Source organism: Syngnathoides biaculeatus, chromosome 6 (genome assembly GCF_019802595.1).
Source record: "Syngnathoides biaculeatus isolate LvHL_M chromosome 6, ASM1980259v1, whole genome shotgun sequence".
In the NCBI taxonomy this organism is placed as follows: domain Eukaryota; kingdom Metazoa; phylum Chordata; class Actinopteri; order Syngnathiformes; family Syngnathidae; genus Syngnathoides; species Syngnathoides biaculeatus.
The window spans coordinates 25,300,206-25,318,267 of record NC_084645.1 but is presented as its reverse complement, the minus strand read 5'-3'; the positions used below and the strand labels follow the sequence as shown (position 1 = coordinate 25,318,267).

The window sequence follows — 18,062 nt, the reverse complement described above, 5'->3', positions numbered from 1 at the left end:
AGGCCTCATGCTGTGTTTATTGTTACTCTTTTACTGTAAAAAAAACATAGGGAATTACAGTTTTTGTATTTAAAACGACCATATCATTTTGCCATTGGAATGTCCACTTGCTAAATGCTAAACCAATGCAGTGCCATTGATGGGCTTATGAACATTATCAATGTTGCGTTGTTATAACCATTTAAGTAACAGATATTTGAGCAGAAACGCTGCACCAACACATCATGAATTTTTTATCATCTGTAAACAATAACTAATAATACTAATAAATCAACTACCCGATTGTCGTTTTCAACCCAGCACTTAGTGTGGATCCTGGGACTGAAGCCAAGCGTGGGTGGCGCCCTCAAACCTGGCAGAGCTGTGGAGGGGCCCAGTACGGTACGTTTACCTGCGTTGTGCTGGATACGACTGAGTCGGTGCACTTAATAATCTTGGATTCATCTCCATACCGAATAGGTGTTGACTACGGCTGTGATGACCGACTTGCCAGTCATATCCAACATTCTGTCCAGGCTTTTCGAGAGTTCCCAGTGAGGACCTGTTTTTGTCCCTTTCACGTTATTGTACCATTGCGCTATCAATATTAATGTGGCAAAGACCTGTCCTGATTTTTGTTTTTGCTTTGTTTTGTTTTTTTGTATGCATCAAACTGCTTATGCTACACTGTACATAAGTATACATACAAACTCCTCAATGTATATGTTGTGTGGTTTAGGTACCTGGATGATGTTTCCCTTCATCACTTGATCAACGCTCTGTGTTCTCTCTCGCTGGAAGCCATGGAAATGGCCTACGGGACCAACAAAGTAAGCACTCTTTTGTTTCTTCGCTAGGGCGAAACTCGATTCTTTTTTTTTTTTTTTTTTTTTTTTTTGTGTGCAGTAGTCCCTTCACTTGCTGGTTTAAAGTGCCACTGTCAGGAAATGCATGATTTTTAGTATGTTATTAATGAAAAAAGAGCAGCCGATATGGACCCATCCATTTTTTCACCACAAAACATGATTTTGACGTCTATGGCTTTTTGTAACTCCCGCCGTGAAAATCTTCTCGAGGGATTTATTTTTGAGAAGAAGCAGGAAGTGACGTTAACAGCAGCAGCCCACCCGGGCTGGCTCGTCTGATTATACTAGTTTTACCTGCTTGAAGGTAGATCGTTGTTCCTCCGTGTAAGCCAAAATGCTGGCTCGTTGTATTGCTGGATATGAACAGTCGGGAAGATGGATTCACTCTTCATACTTTTCCAAAAGACCCGGTTTGTCGTGAAAAATGGATTGCACGGGTCCAAAGGATGAGAGCTTCGTGGGTTCCAAATGACACTTAGGTGTGTATACAGCTACAAAAAAAAAAATAGTTGGGGGGGAGGACATAATGCTTTCAAAACGTAACAAAAGATCCGCTTCCATAAGTCAGGGGTGCTAAATGTGTCGTTGTGCCCGTCGGCGCCGTGTCCACCAATCACGGCTTCTGCCGGAGTGGCTCATCTACGCCGCACGGAGGTGGATCGATTGGGTAGTTGGTTTGGCCGCGCCATTGTCGTCGCCCGTGGCTGTGGGCAGCGTTGTTTATCACCGCCGTGGAAGTGGATCAGACAGGGAGGCGGTTTGGCCGCGCCGTTGCCGTTGCTCGCGGCCCCGGGCACATTGTTCATCGCCACCGCGGAGGTGGATTGGGCGGGGAGGTGGTTTGGCTGCATGCGGTTTGGCCGTGATCTGCATATCATCTAAATATGGCTGGAAACGATGGGGCAATATTGCCCCAGTCACTTCACTCGGTTGTGAGATGTTCTCTTCTTCGAAAAGAGCTTCTGTGTCTGAAGGGGCGTCTTCGTCTTCTGTAGTAGAGGCCACAGCGTGTTTTCAATGGAGAATGTCCAGGGTGACGTCACGGACAGTAGATGCAGCCAATATGGTGACCACTTGGATGTTGAATGACAGTTCTGCAACTTTGCGCACGGATGACGCGCTCCCCGCTCATATTTATTTTTTCGGTTAGACATTGAAGTGAATTATGTTATGTGTATTTTTCATCACAATATCTATTTTAGAATGTTATAGGGATGACACTTGCGCTTTAATTCATTCAGTCATGTAGCTTGTAACTCAACTTTCTGTTCTGTCAAATCAATTTTGTCCATTTGAAATGAATGGAAATTCCATTCATCTGCTCCAGTGCACAAAAAAAAAACCTACGATTTTGTTAGTTTTAAAATAGAAAAATAGCTCTATATTGAGTATAATAAAAGAGAATATAAAGAATTAAAATGGTTTTATGAAATTACGTGATATCTGCTTTGTATGTGGCTTAAAGAGTTGGAGTCCACGTTTATATTTTCAGTCGTGATGTTTTATTTTCTGTTCTGACCCAAAAGCTATTTCAAAAAGTCTTCCTTTAGGAAGCTAGAATAGAGCCGAGTTTGGTTGTTGTGCGTGCGTCGACATTCTTCGTGACGTTATCTACGTAGCGAAGATACTGGACGTTCTCCTACATCGTTTGATTTTTGCTCGACTGCGTTTTTGATGTTCGATAGTGTTTGAGTCTTTAAGAGTTCACATTCGTACACAGGAGCCTTCCCTGTTCGCTGTTGCCAAGCTGCTGGAGACTGGTCTGGTGAACATGGACCGGATAGAGATTCTGTGGAGGCCTCTCACCGGACACTTACTGGAGGTAAAATCCGACGCACTTGCTCTCAAGCGCTAAGATGAATTTAGAGTCAGATGTTTTCAACATGCACAACAAGGAGAGGAGTCTCCCATAGTGATGAGTCTTTGAAGGTTTTTTTTTCACATTTTCTTTCTTATCTCCCCTCTCTCTTTTGCGTTCCCGTCTGTTTTGCAGAAGGTAAGTGACGATACCCTCATCCAAACATCTTTGCCTTTTTCATTCTTTTTCCGTTTTGTTGCCTTCCCCTCCAGTCCTCATCTCTTCCCTCTCAACATGTTGGGGGTTAAGATGCTGCTGTGTTATATTTTGTCCACTGTGCTGTCAGTCTTCATTTTGTAACTTGATTTTTCTACCAAATTGGGATATGGCACTGTTTATTTTTTTGTGCGTCTGCTTTACTTTCACACTCTATTGCTTTCTAATGGCAAACATGAGAATTTTAAGGAAATTAGAAATCCAAATGATAATTTGGCAGTATTGGAGAAGATAGCATTGCCTAAGTAATTTTTGAACATTTTGAGAAAAAAAAAAAAGAACAACCAAGAGGAGGATTCCAGTTACCTCGATTTAACCTGGGCTGATTACACCAACCTAATTGACTTACCGTAACTGTACATCTGCACAGATTTTAGCAAGCACAAAGGTGTTTGTTATTGATATTGTCAGTGAGTTCAAAATAACTTGGGCTATTATGCTATTATCAAATGATATTCATCTGTACATGAGTGGAGTGTCTTATTACTGTCAACATTTAGGATCATTTTTATCCTTACTATATTTTTTAATACTAAAAACATCAAACCAGGCCATGTCCTCACATACACAGATAATTTTTGAAATAACTAACAAATTTTCTCTGTCTACACTAGTTATTAAAAAAATGTTGCATTTGGAATGTTATTTTCAAGCCGTATCATGTATCCCAAAGCTTCAGATGGCTCTGTAAACAAATCTGTCAGGTCATTTGAGGTTGCTTGAAAAAAAAAAAAGGAAAAGTTGAATTGGACTGCCCGAGGAAGACAAGCTGAACAAAATCTAGGTTTCGCCATCCGCAATGTTGTTTGTGGCCCAAAATCTATTTAAAAGCCCCTCATTTTCTAAATTGTTTTATTTACATACCTTTGTGAGTGCATGGCACCATTCTCATGACCCTGGAATCTCCCATGTGCGTCTACACAAACGTGATTGCACTTGTATGTCGCAAACCTCTCTCTTATCATCTGTTTGCTTCACACACATCTCACACGCCTACGTTGGAACTCTTCTGGGAAGCAAACTGCCGTTTTGAACCTCCCCTGCAATCAGAGCCGTGCAGCGGGGAAGAAAAATGCGGACAAATCCGCCCACACGAGCAATTTCTGCTTTTGTACCGTCTGCGCATCTGTGTTTGCATTTGTGCGCATGTGGTGTGTGTCTTGCAGGTCTGCCAGCACCCGAACTCCAGGATGAGGGAGTGGGGGGCTGAAGCGTTGACTGCTCTCATCAAAGCTGGCCTGGACTACAAGCATGAGCCGCCGATAGGCCAGAATCAGGTTGGGAAACCAATGCGTGACTCTAAGAAAAGTTGGTTATGCTACACCCCACCCCAACTCCACACACACACACACACACACACACACAGCAAGTAATCACACCTTATGATTGGACCCAGCCCCCGCCTCAAACTCCATAAAGCAGTTGTCATCAAAGCAAGAACCAATTTCAGTTTGGCTTGAAAACAGATTTATGAATGACTGCATTTTACGCAACGGTTGGCACTTTCTCAGATAGCCGATCATTGCGACATCATTTTCAGTGCTTTACCAATCACACTAAATGCTTTTCACTTTTGTCTTTTATATTTTCATATAGATTTCTTGCTGTTTATCTATACATTTTTTAATACAATTTTAAAGATTTCTCAAGTTTTCATTTTCATTAGTGTTGTTCTGTAGCTCATCTTTCAGTAAGTCTTTCTTTTTCAAAGCATGCAAGAAATCAGAAGTTAGCTTTCAAATTATTTTCAATTCAGTGAAACATGGATCACAATGCAATGAATGCTCAATTGTCTCCCAGATTTTTTTTCTTTTATTGAGCCCGTTATCTAGTTTGTTTGTCTGTATAGCACACAGGTGTCAAACTCAAGGCCCAGGGGCCAGATCTCGTCCGCCACATGATTTTATGTAGCGCGCGAAGGCAAAGCACCTGTGTGAAAATATGTCCCAACATTTCAAATTGTCATATATCATAAATTAAAATGTTGAGATATTATCAACATTTTTGCATTACCAAACTTGAACAATTGTTGAAAAACCCATCACGCTTGATTTCTGATTCCAAAACTAGATCATAAATTTCATGCGTAAATATGATGAGGCGATTCAGGTTTTCTATGGTTTCACCATAACGACCCTCTGAGGAGAATCGTAACTACAATGTGGCCCGCGACGAAAATGAGTTTGACACCCCTGGTTTAGCATGTGGCATCCCCTGTCTGAATATTTCAAACATGACAGAAATAACAATTGTGAATAGGAAAAAGACTTTAAAAAAAAAAAAAAAAAAAAAGACCCAAAATAAATAAAGTGAAACTGCAGATAGCTAAAGTTCCTTGCTGGCTCTTTTTTTTTTTTTTTTTTTTTTCTTGAAGCGACTGCAGCTTCTGCTGCTAAACCCCCTGAAGGAGTTGTCCAACGTTCTGCACGCAGACATCCGACAGAAGCAGCTGGAGAGTGTCCTGCAAATCCTCCAGAGCCAGGGGGACAGTCTGGGCCCCGGCTGGCCCCTCGTCTTGGGTGTCATAGGAGCGATCCGTAATGATCAAGGGTAAGCACGAACAAGAGGAAGATGTGGTCTTTACTTGACAGAATGTTTTCAAATTCATCTTCACCAATGTGTCCGATGTGTCCTCAGCGAGACGTTGATCCGAACAGCCTTCCAGTGCCTGCAGTTGGTGGTGACGGACTTCCTACCCACCATGCCTTGCACGTGCCTCCAGATCGTAGTGGATGTAGCCGGAAGTTTTGGCTTGCAGAACCAGGAGCTCAACATTAGCCTCACCTCTATTGGTCTACTGGTGAGGCTTCACTCCAGTTGTCTTACATTCATTAGTGTATGTCAGGGGTTTCAAACTCATTTTTCTCGCAGGCCACATTCTTGTTAGAGTTTCCCTCAGAGGGCCGTTATAACTGTGAAACAAAAATATTTAGTCATTTCATCATATTTACACCATTTATGAACTAGTTTTGGAATCAGAAATCAAGGGTAATGTGTTTATCGACATTTCATGTTTGGTAACGCAAAATGCTTGTAATATCTCAACTTTATCATTTATATGACAATTTGAAATTTTGGTACAGATTTTTCCAAGTGTGTTTCTTTCGGCTGTCCCTTTCGGGGTCGCCACAGCGTGTCATCTCAGATGAACGCATATATATGTTTGGCACAATTTTTACACCGGAAGCCCTTCCTGACGCAACCCTTCTCAGGGAGTGGAGGGCCCAGTGGGATACGAACCCACAACCCCTGGTTTACCAAACCAGTGCTCTAACCACTGAGCTACGGAGCCTCAGGTGCAGATTTTTACAAGAATCACGGAAATTGACACACTAGATTTGGCTCCGCGGGCCACATAAAACGATGTGGTGGGCCGGATCTGCCCCCCGGGCCTTGAGTTTGACACCTGTGGTGTATGTAAACAATGAAAAGTGCCTTTAAAGACTTAAACTGCTTTTGTAAAGTGCTAATTTGCATATACGTGTGATAGCTAGGTTATACTATTGAAGATGTTAATGTGAAGGTGGATTAATGGTCAAAGATTCCTTTGGGAAATCCTTTGGATGAGAAGATGTTCTTCTCCCAAATTCATTATTTTAATTTATTTTGTGTAATGGTTGAGCGTTCCCAAACGTTAGCTCATATATGTGCGCTTGAGGGACACTCCTCCCAATCTCTTATCTGCGTCTTCCTCTTTTTCCCTCATCAGTGGAATATTTCAGACTACTTCTTCCAAAGGGGTGAAGCCATCACAAAGGAGTTGGAGAGGGAGGAGGAAGTCCAGCAAAAGCAGGCCAGGGAGAAAGGAGAGACCCTGAACAGGCCCTTCCACCCGGCCCCTCCCTTCGACTGCCTGTGGCTGTGCTTGTATGCCAAGTTAGGCGAGCTGTGTGTGGATCCAAGGCCCGCTGTGCGTAAAAGCGCCGGGCAGACGTTGTTTTCCACTATCGCCGCGCATGGGACATTGCTGCATCAGCCAACGTGGCATATTGTGGTCTGGAAGGTAGCGTCCAATTGTTATGTCATTTTAATCACGCAGAGGAAACGCATTTCATGCTTCATCTTACTTATTTGACCGGATTATTGTTCCCTTTCCCCCTAAAACTTTAATATTCCGTTTCCGCTTTACGTTGTCGTACCAGGTATTGTTCCACTTGTTGGACTGCGTCCGGACGTCTTCCACCACGGCGGACAAGGAGAAGATAGAGTCCGGCGGCGGCAACATCCTCATCCACCACTCACGTGACACGGCAGAGAAACAGTGGGCCGAGACTTGGGTGCTGACCTTGGCTGGCGTTGCCCGCATTTTCAACACCAGGCGCTACCTCCTCCAAAAGTTAGGTGAGTCAAGTACTCTACAGTGCTGTGAAAAAGTATTGATTGGATCCTTTGTCAAATTATTACATTTTTACATACATTTCACACTTTCAGTTCATCAAACAGATGTAAAACTCAGACAAATATAACCCAATTTCTTTAAATGATTTCACTTAGTAAGTGGGGAAAAAACTATTCAAAGTTACCTTGCTCTACGTGGAAAAGTAATTACCCACTTTTGTTAAATCACGAGTGAATTGTGGCTAATCACAACTTTTGGTTCATTTTCATGATTGCACCAAATTCCGATTACCTCTGCCGATGTTCAATCAAGAAATGACTTAAACAGAATCTGTCCTTACAAAATCACGTTGGACAAAGAACGAAATGAAACAAAGAAATTCCAGAACAGTTGGGGAATGAAGTAATCTACAGCTATCAGTCTGGGTTCAAACAAACTCTAAAGGTTTAGGATAGATAGGATAGGATAGGATAGGATAGGATAGGATAGATAGAGGCATTATCCTCACATGTATAAAACATGGAACAGTGGTAAATCTTCCCAGTAGCGGTCAGCCTCCAAGATTACCCAAAGAGAAGAGCTATCACTCATTCGGGATGCCACAAAGGAACTCAGGACAACTCCTAAAGAACTGCAGCCCGCCCTTGCCTCAGTTAAGCTCGAGTTTCATGACCCAACAATAAGGAAGAGACCGGGCAAAAATGGCATCTGTGGGAGAGTTCCAAGGAGAAAACCATTGCTGACCAAAAGAACATCAAGGACCAACAATCAAATGTGGTGGTGGAAGTGTGATTTTATTGGTCTTGTTGGCTCCTTCGTGGCCTGGACACTTATGGAACTATGAATTCTGCTCTTCAACCGAAATTCCTGAAGAAGAATGTTCAACTATCAGTTTGTCACCTCAAGCTGCAACAAACTTGGGTCCTTCAGCAGGATAATGATCCAAAAAATAGCAGCAAATCAACTTCTGAATGGCTTAAAAAAAAAAAAAAGTGAATGTTTTGGAATGCCCCAGTCAAAGTCCAGACTTGAATCAGATTAAAATGCAGTGGCATGGCTTTAAAAGCATTTTTGCTGAATTAAAACAATCCAGCAAGGAAGAGTGTGGTAAAACATTACAGTGATGTGAAAGACTTTTTGCAAGTTATAGAGGAAAAACCCTCTTTTCATTTGTTGCTGCTAAGGACAGCCCAACCAGTTCTTAGGTTTAAGAGCTATTGCGTTTTCATGCGGGGCAAGGTAACTGAATATTTTTTTCTTAATAAAATAAATATGTGAAAAAAACAGCATTTTAATTTTACCTGGGTTATGTTTGTTTATTTACTTGAGCACTCTATGATTATCAATTACCATAATAAGCCTCAAATTGTGATTATTTAGCATTTTACATAACATTAAGTCACACACCATTTACAAAATATGATGCTTTAGTGTTGAGAAATACAATCAATGTATTTTGCCAATTTTTATTGCCTCTATGACAAATTTTTCTGAGCATGAAATTTGCTTCACATGACCTGAGTTTATATTTAGTTCAAAATAACGCATAAAAACAAAGTGCACAGTAAAAAATAAACTGCTTTGTTTCCTCATTACTGGAGGCGACTTCTTCAGGGCCTGGGAGGTTCTCCTGACCCACATCCAGTCGGCCGCGCTCAGCAAGAACAACGAGGTCTCCCTGGCCGCCCTCAAGAGCTTTCAAGAGATCCTGCAAATCGTGACACCTGTGAAAGACTCGGACAAAGCAGGCGACGCATTCGCCGCCATGGGGGTCCCACCAGTCCTCATCGATCCCCTCTCGGCCTCCGGGCCCGGCAGACCGCTGATGCGTTCCGATTCGCTCGTGGAACGGCTGACGTGCTACAACGGCGCCGAGCTGCAGGCGCCTCCGCCTGGGGAGGAGTCGGCCTTGGAGGACTTAGCGTTGTGGTGGTCCGCGTGGAACACGTGGTACCGGACGGGAACGGACAGCACCATGCCACCGAGCGGCCAGATGGAGAAGCTCTCCTTTATCCCCAGCCAGCCCTTCCTCACAGCGCTCATCCAGATTTTCCCTGCGCTGTACCAGCACATCAAGGCCAACTTTAGCATGGAGGACCTGAAGAAACTGGGCGTCATTCTCCACGGGGCCGTGTCTGTGCCCATCAGCAGCGACGCCTCCCCCTTCATCCTGCCCTCTTACACCGAGGCCGTGCTCACCAGCCTGCAGGAAGCCGTGCTCACTGCTCTGGATGTTTTGCAGAAGGTAAAACAAAATTGTGTTGTCTACACATCACGGACCTCAAATGTATGGACAGAGTCAGCTCGATCAGTTCCGTTATGTCTATTACCGGGCAAAATTACGGTACTGTATTCTTCATAAGAATATGCTGAAAGGTGAGCAGTAGTTCCTATTGTTCGCTGAAACGCAAAATTTTTCATTTTGCTTTATGAGCGTAGTGTTGACGAGCAGTTAGATTCTCGCTCGGAGTGAGCAGGTTGGATAGGATTAGAAATGAGCTCATTAGAGGGGCAGCCAAAGTTAGATGTTTTGGAGACAAGGCTAGAGAGAGCAGACTTTGATGGTTTGGACATGTTCAGAGACGAGAGAGTGACTATGAGGATGGAGCTGCCAGACAAAAGAGCGAGAGGAAGTCCAAAGAAAACGGTGTTGGATGTTGTGAGGGAGGACATGAGGACAGCGGGTGTTAGAGAGGAAGATGCATGAGATGGGTTTAGATGGAAAAAGATGACACGCTGTGGCGACCCCTAACGGGACAAGCCGAAAGAAGAACTAAAACCAGTTGGGCTGACTAAGATTTTATTTGGTAGTTCTAACGATTCTCTTGTCAAAGGTTTTCCATGACACAGTAGATCTCAATACCATCTAGGGTTGCAAACCTTTGGAAAATTTCGGGATAGTTTTCATAAATTTCAGCGGGGAATGGGGATTTTTTTAAATATTCTTAATAGGAAATGTGCTGTGACAATTGACTGGGAATTGAGGATAATTTAATAAAAAGGTGTCATGTTCAAGCATAAATAACATTTAGTTTTGGGATTGGGAGACATCCGTGTAAAATAGAGACCCTCTTTACCCACATGCGAGGGGAATACAGTACCTAAGCTGGATATACACATGAATATACACCAGAATAAGTCATTGAGATCTACACAGAAGAGTTTGAAAGCGTATAAAAGTTTGGACGCATACACATACTAGATACAGGCCCAATTCAAATATACAATTTCCCTTGATCTGTTCTAAATCAGGAATAAATTCCACATAGTGATGGACCCACTCCAATTTTTCCAATATAAATATCAAACTATGATTGGGGGGAAAAAAAATTAGGACGGGGAGTCGTCTCCTCCGTAAACCTCTTTGTGACAGACTGTTTATTTTTTTTGTTTTAAATACGCATTGTTCTCAAATAAATTACCTTGGCATCATAAATACTTTTTGATAATTTGAGATTAAGAAGAATAATATCTTTCTGAAATGAAATGATCGCTACATAGGCGTGTGTATTTCGTTGGGCAACATCCGTCGCGTTTAATTGCCGAAATCCATCGATCTTTTCTGGTCTTTTCAGCTGGTATTCGATAGAATGATCTATTTGAGGAACTGTCTCGTCTATTGTGACAACCAACAGCACAACAGGTCTCGGGCATTGTGAAAAATCAGCTCCGGTTCAGAGACTCCCGCACTCCCGAGCAGCTTTGTTTGACCGGCAATATGGTGACGTAAACCGTGACGTCACGTGCACGAGCTCTATTGCAAATTTCTTTAATGTCAGGTGAACGCGACCAAGTTGTGTCTCTAAAAATGATAAGAACGCAACAACAGTTTATTGGGTGCCCCTTAATAAATGCTTGGTTCTCAGTATTTTTGAGGAAATACTCTCCTGCGGAGTATAATAAAAGTTAAGGAAGTGCAGTCTCTCGAACACAAGATGGTAAAACTAGCCATTGAACAACTTATTTATCCTTGAAGAGTCATATTTTCTTGATTGTTTTTCAGTTAAGTGCTGAGACAAATGCCTACTACCTCCCAAGAGTAATTGGGGAGTTCTTCCAATTCCTAAAAGAGGATCCTCTTGAAAGTTTAATTCTAAAAAGGTAGAAAATGTAATCACAAACAATTATTCAGTTGTGACTTGAACTGCACACCAACGTCTTCCAATCACGCGTCACATTCCGCTCGGGGAAACAACGCGTGGGCCTTGCTAAACGATGTATGATGATGATGTCTCCTCGGTGGATGTCAGCAGTGTTTGTTCCCGTCTTCCCTCCCCGCCGCAGGCCATCTGTGTGGGCCCAGAGAACCTGCAGGTCATGTACCCGGCCATCTTTGAACAGCTGCTACTCTTCGTGGAGTTCTCCTGCAAGCCTCCGCAGTACGGCAGGATGGAAACCAAACACGTGGCCAATGCCAAATACAACCAGGTATGGTTTCACCAACAACCGTGTGGTTTTTTGGGTTTTTTTTTTTTTGTCTCGTTTGCCCCTCATCATAACCCTTCATAAGCCTGACTGGCTATCCTGGACACCCATTTGTAATTTTGAACCATATTCACTAATTGCTCCAAGCTAGCTTGAAAACAAAACTGATCTTGGCTCAGCACTGTTTGGAAAATAATTCTGTCTCTCACGCATGTATTTGAATTTATTGTATAGTGGAACCTCTCAAGTCGTCCAATAATAAATCTTTGGAAAAGTATGACACAATGACAGAAAATATTTGTATATAAGGTGGCTCACTCCGGTACACTGTACCTTAGTCAGGTATAGCTCGTCTAAGTGTAAATTTACTATCCCTTCAAATTAACACCCATATTTGAAAATCTCCAAACTGCTCCCAATTAGCCATTATGTCACAGTCACAAGATGTCATGTGTCCATCACTACATTTTAAGAGCTCATGACAATTACACGTTGTTTCCAAGTTGCAGAAAGCTTTTTAACACTTTTACAACAGTTAGGAAAGTTCAACTGTTACTTAAACCCTTGCATATATGCAATTGCAGTGTGTGCAATGCATTGTGTATGCCGAAATTTCTGGACTATAAGCCGCACCTGATTATAAGCCTCACCCAGTACATTTTTAAAGGAAAACCCATTTTGCGCATACATAAGCCGCACCTGATGATAAGCCGCATGTGCCCACATTGAAACACGAGATATTTACAAAGAAAGATGGTACACAGAAAGAGTTTTCAAAGTTTTAATCACGTACCTTAGCTTTTCTTTCCAAACAGTGCCTGTGACGCGCCAGTAACACAGCAGCAACATGGTAGCACAGCGCTAACAGGACAGTTAAAAAAAAAAAACATACCGTTAAAAGTCACTGAAACACGGCACCAACACAGTTCAGGCTGTCTGCTTTTATTACCTCTGAAAGCTTTTTTTCGTGTTTTTAAATTGCTCCCGTTCTTCCCGCTGCCGTTTCCAGCGTCTCACCATCGATTCATTTACGCCAAATTTACGTGCAGCAGCTCTGTTTCCTTCTTTATCGGTCAGCTCGATTGCTTTTTACCTGAAAGCTGCGTCATATGCATTTCTTCTTGCATTTTCCACGGTGAGGGTCTGGTCATGCGAATTTTATTCAAGCACAAAACCCGAAGTTACATTAAACTTGCGTCTTCCTCGACACATACATTCCACCTGTCTCACTCATACCTTTTCAGCTCGAGCGGCATTAGAAAAAATAAATTAGCCGCATCGTTGCATAAGATGCAGGGTTGAAACCATGTGACAAAAGTCGGGGTTTATAGTCTGGAAATTACGGGGTACATTTAATAAACAATAAATAACTTGGGGAGTTCCACTTAAGTTAAAATTCCGCATGTGCTTTCTCGTCATCATCTAGCAAGCTGAGACAATCGCGCAAATGAACATTGCCGGTACTAACCCCAATTCCGTCTGATCTCTGACACTGGAAACCCCACCTTGATCTCGATCTGCTTTTAAGTTGTTTAAGTAAGAGCGTCAAACTAAATTCCTGCCCCGGCCAAACAAATGTTGCGGGCGGTCGTAATCACGCTATCATTGTCCGGTTGCCGGTCCGACTGAATGTTTCCCCATAAATATGTCAGTGAGACGACAAACAAATTTGAACTTGAAACTTTAATTGCGATCTCTTCTCATTCTGTTTCTTGGGACCACTCACTGATCGGATAACCGTTTTAGATCCAGCTCTTTGCGCCGGTGAGTTCCATCCTCCATTCCCTGTATTTGTAATCTGCCGCACTGTACGACTGCTCGTTGTTATTCCAGCTTCTCCTGGGTGGGCGGGACGAGCGATCACACCGCATGAGAGCCTCTTCCTCGCTCCACACGCTACCCGCCACTAACTTCCTATACCTCGTCATCTTTGCACAAAGTTTGTGTTTTTGTTGGTGTTTGTGTGATTCTTAAAGCATCCCCCTTGACAGAGTTGCTACTGAACAAGATCAAAGAGATGGAATCACCGAAATCTAAATGTAATTTCTGGCCTCCAAGCCGCAACTTTTGTCACGCGCTTTCAGCACTGCGGTTTACGCGGTTATGCAGCGCTAGCGTTAGCACGGTGCTAATGTTAGTGCACCTGGTTATAAGCCTCGGCGCACAAAAAGAGTTTAACGCTAGTTCCGTGCTAACGCTAGCGCCACATCACCGCATAAACCGCAGTGTTGAAAGCATGTGAAAAATAAGTTGCGTAATTCCTGGCCTACAGCGCGCACCTGGTTATAAGCCTCGGTACACAGAGTTTAATGCTAGCGCGGCGCTAGCGTTATCGCTTTGCTTTGCTAGCTCCGTGCTAAGGCTAGTGCCGCATCACCGCGTCAACTGCAGGGTTGAAAGCACGTGGAAAAAGGTCGTGGCTTGTAGGCTGGAAATTATGGTACATGCATATTTAGGTGATTACGCATTCGCGCACCTGGTTGTAAGCCTCGGTAAACTCTTTCTGTGTATCGAGGCTTATAACCAGGTGTGCCATGTAAGCCGGGAATTACGGTATTCACATCTGTTTCTCAAAGGTGCCCATTTATTTATTTTTTATATTTCTTCCTCTTTACTTTTTTTTTTTTTTTTTTTTTGGGCACAGTAGCTCTGGTGATTATGGCCGCATGACTCAACCTGCTGCACTACTCTGTAAACTCTCTCAGGGGTGTCAAACTCATTTTCATTGAGTGCTACGTTTCTGTTATGGACACTGAGAGAGCCGTTATGAAAATCCCAAGTATGTAATCGCCCCATCATATTACAGAATTGCGTGTGCTCAGTTGCCGCAGCATTCATTAAAATATACAGAATTTTCTTTTCGCAAGAAATTTCGTTTATTAAAATTCATACAAAATAGTAGCAATCATTTATTTAGTTGGGCTATTGCTCAATTGATGTTAAAAATGTTAAATGTTTTTTTAAATACTGCATTTTATCAGTAAAATGAATAAAATGTGCAGTTTTTAATGCAGATTTTCTGCCAAAATGAAAAGAACAGTTTCAAACAGCAAGTAGCAGATATCCTCGCTTTGCTCTCGCGGGCCACAACAATTAAGTAGCGGGTCAAAAATGTCCCCCCAGGCCTTGAGTTTGACACCTGTGCTGATCTCCACAGCCTATATTGTCGTTCTGATTTGAGTGACAGTGTCACAGAGGTATTCATGATGTACACAATACTTATTGTTGTTGTGAAATACGACCACAGTCAGCACAATCGTAAACTACTAAATTCTTACCGCCGCGACATTGTCAATCAAAGCTGAGCTTCATTATCTTGTCACGTGAAATTGTACACAAGTATGGTGATAATTACTTTTTTGCACTCCAGTGTGTATGTGTGAAACTTCTGTGATCCTGCAAAATGTCTTATTAACTACTCCCATTGTTGTTAATATGATCAAATGTGTTAAATATTAATTGTAGCACTCATTTTAAGATTGGTTGCTGATGTGGCTCTTATTTTGTCTCTTAAATGTACCCCTCTCCCCCTCCCTGCTGCAGGCAGAGTGGGTTGCCTTAAACTACGTGCCCTTTGCTGAGCGCTCGCTGGAAGTGGTGGTGGAGCTGTACCATAAAACGGCCTGCCACAAGGCGGTCATCAACGAGAAGGTCCTGCAGAGCATCATCAAGGTGGGCTATTAGAATTGACTGATAAACACTGGTGCTCGAATTAGACATTGTTGTTTTATCAGCATTTGGATTGTCTCTTTAAAGGTCAAGTGTCATGCCTGTAAACATTCTAAAATAGATATTGTAATGAAAAATACATACGACATTATTCACTTCAATGTCCATCCGAAAAAATAATTTTTTTAGCGGAGAGAGCGTCATCCATGCGCAAAGTTGCGGAAGTCTCATTCGACATTCAAGTGGGAGCCATATTGGCTGCATCTTCTGTCCGTAACGTCGCACTGGGACATTCGCCATTGAAAACACGCAGCGCCACCTACTATGGGAGACGAACAACAGAGATGATTGGATTTTTCCGACGCCCCTTCTGACACGGAAGCTCTTTTCGAAGAAGAGAACGTCTCATAACCGAGTGAAGTGACCGGGCCAATATTACCCTATTGTTTCGAGCCATATTTAGATGATATACGGATCACGGCCAAACCGAATGTGCCAAACCACCTCCCCGCCCGATCCACCTCCGCGGTGGAGATGAGCCATCGTTAGATTCAGAAATTTAGGGGAATGTGATTTTTTTTTTTTTTTTTTTTTAACTACTCACATTTGGTAAATCAAAATTGGCTGTAATAGTTCAACATTATCATTTATGATACATGAAAATTTGAAATTTTACTTGCAGATTTTCACAAGACTCACGGAAGATGACACACATGATTTGCCTCCGCGGGCCACGTAAAATAATCTGGCAGGCCAGATCTGGCCCCCGGACCTTGAGTTTGATACCTGTGGTCCTGAACAATAAAATCCAATTTACTTGAAATTGAAAATGAAATCACAAGTGACCAACAAAATAAGTACAATTACGATCGAGGATAACATCTCTTCTAATATATTTTGAATGATATAATATTAATATTATTATTATAAACATTTTTAAGGCAAAGGTTGCTTTAAACATACAACATAATTATCTTGTTTTATATTTAGTTTGATGGCACGGTGGCTCAGATGAAAAAAGAGTTGGCCTCACAGTTCTGAGGTCCCGGGTTCGATCCCGGCCCCGCCTGTGTGGAGTCTGCATGTTCTCCCCGTCCCTGTGTGGGTTTTCCCTGGGTGGGCACTCCGGTTTCCTCCCACATCCCAAAAACGTGATATTTATTGGACAGTGTAAATTGCCCCTAGGTGTGATTGTGAGTTCGGCTGTTGGTCTCCATGTGCCCTGCGATTGACTGGCAACCAGTTCAGGGTGGACCCCACCTCCTGCCCGTTGACAGCTGGGATAGACTCAAGCACTCCCCGTGACCCTTGTGAGGATAAGCGGCAAAGAAAATGGATAGATGGATGGTAAACTCCAACTTGGAATGGCAAGAAACAGCTTGGAGCCTCTTTTGAAGTTCACCGCTACCATAGAGCGCTGATACGTATCTCAAGTATTTGTTTGCAAGTCAAAGAAAAAAGAAAAGTTAAAGGGCGGTTCGTATCTTGAAAAATTAGTCAATTGGGTTACTTGTATGTGAAGGCACGATTTGACTTTATACTGATGGCCTCCCATTGAAAGCTGTTGTCTGAAGGTGGTTTTGTAAGTCAAACCAGAACATGGAATATTGCTGAGCTGGAAAAGTGTTTGGCGAGCGCGCTCACGTCGAGTTAAACGATGATGTTTCCCATTAGTCAAGTCAAAGCAGGTGTTTTCCAACTGCTGACATGCAAAATATAAACTTTGGCCTCGCCGCTTTGGGTTACTACTAAAGCTGTCATAAACAAATCATCATAATTTTATCCGCAGGTGTTTGACGCTCGTTCCACAGCAGCAAATCTTTTCTGTCTTTTAGTGGTTGTTTCCTTTTTTTTTCTTCTTCTTCTTCTCCCGTTTCTCACAGAGAAACATTTAAGTGTTGTTTTTCTAAGGAACATCAAACCAAAGGGAGTTAATTTGCCAAGAAATTGTGAAAAAGATTCCCCGCGGACAGATGAAACTGTCTAGCCCACCCCTATTTGTCTCCATAACAACACAAGCAGCTGTTCTCCGAAAGGAGGGCTGCCAAGGAATACACGTTTTTGTGTCATGAACGAAATTTCAGCTACTCACCACATAGATTCCCAAGCGGCACCTTTAAATTGGCTTATTTACCCATTTTGGAATGACAAACACCTACAGTGTGTTTTTGTGGACAAAACACGTGAAAAAATATCAACATTGTTCCCGACATGGCTTCTAGTATCATGAGCTGTTTCTTTTTCATCCCGTCCTCCCCCAGACACTTAGAATGCCCCTGGGTTTGAAGTATGCTTGTCCGTCCGAGAGCACCTGGAAGCTGGCCGTCTCCTCCCTGCTCAAGGTCCTGTCCATCGGGCTGCCGGTGGCCCGCCAGCACTCCTCCTCTGGGAAGTTTGACACCATGTGGCCCGAGCTGGCCAATGCCTTCAGAGACTTTCTTTTTACTAAAAGGTATCATTATTATTTTTTTTTTTTTACATACGATCGGGGTGGTCATTTCAAGCCATTTTGCTCATTTCCCACATTTCTCGTGCACCACGCGTAAAAATCATGATAGCATAACCATTCACTCACATTTGAAAAATGTAAGGGTGTGGTCAGTCATGCCCGCAGATATAAAGTTACAGGTTTTGTCCACCAGTCATGCCCGCAGATATAAAGTTACGGGTGTGTGTTCTGTTTATAATTATGAGTGTACCCCTTTAAGAG

General features: G+C 42.7%; 1 protein-coding gene across 3 annotated transcripts in view; it reads left to right on the top strand.

Moving 5' to 3' along the window:
- mon2 (MON2 homolog, regulator of endosome-to-Golgi trafficking) overlaps positions 1-18,062 on the top strand; it is a 47,565-nt gene that overhangs the window by 21,982 nt on the left and 7,521 nt on the right. For 2 of the 3 annotated variants that reach the window (XM_061822809.1, XM_061822811.1), the window contains 14 exons: positions 301-381; positions 460-533; positions 719-809; positions 2,566-2,667; positions 4,086-4,196; positions 5,294-5,469; positions 5,557-5,719; positions 6,629-6,922; positions 7,062-7,260; positions 8,860-9,503; positions 11,543-11,686; positions 13,430-13,447; positions 15,227-15,355; positions 17,614-17,804. In XM_061822809.1, coding sequence (XP_061678793.1) covers positions 301-381; positions 460-533; positions 719-809; positions 2,566-2,667; positions 4,086-4,196; positions 5,294-5,469; positions 5,557-5,719; positions 6,629-6,922; positions 7,062-7,260; positions 8,860-9,503; positions 11,543-11,686; positions 13,430-13,447; positions 15,227-15,355; positions 17,614-17,804 — 2,417 coding nt within the window. The remainder of the gene's footprint in view (positions 1-300; positions 382-459; positions 534-718; positions 810-2,565; positions 2,668-4,085; positions 4,197-5,293; positions 5,470-5,556; positions 5,720-6,628; positions 6,923-7,061; positions 7,261-8,859; positions 9,504-11,542; positions 11,687-13,429; positions 13,448-15,226; positions 15,356-17,613; positions 17,805-18,062) is intronic. The other variant, XM_061822810.1, reaches the window with a different exon arrangement.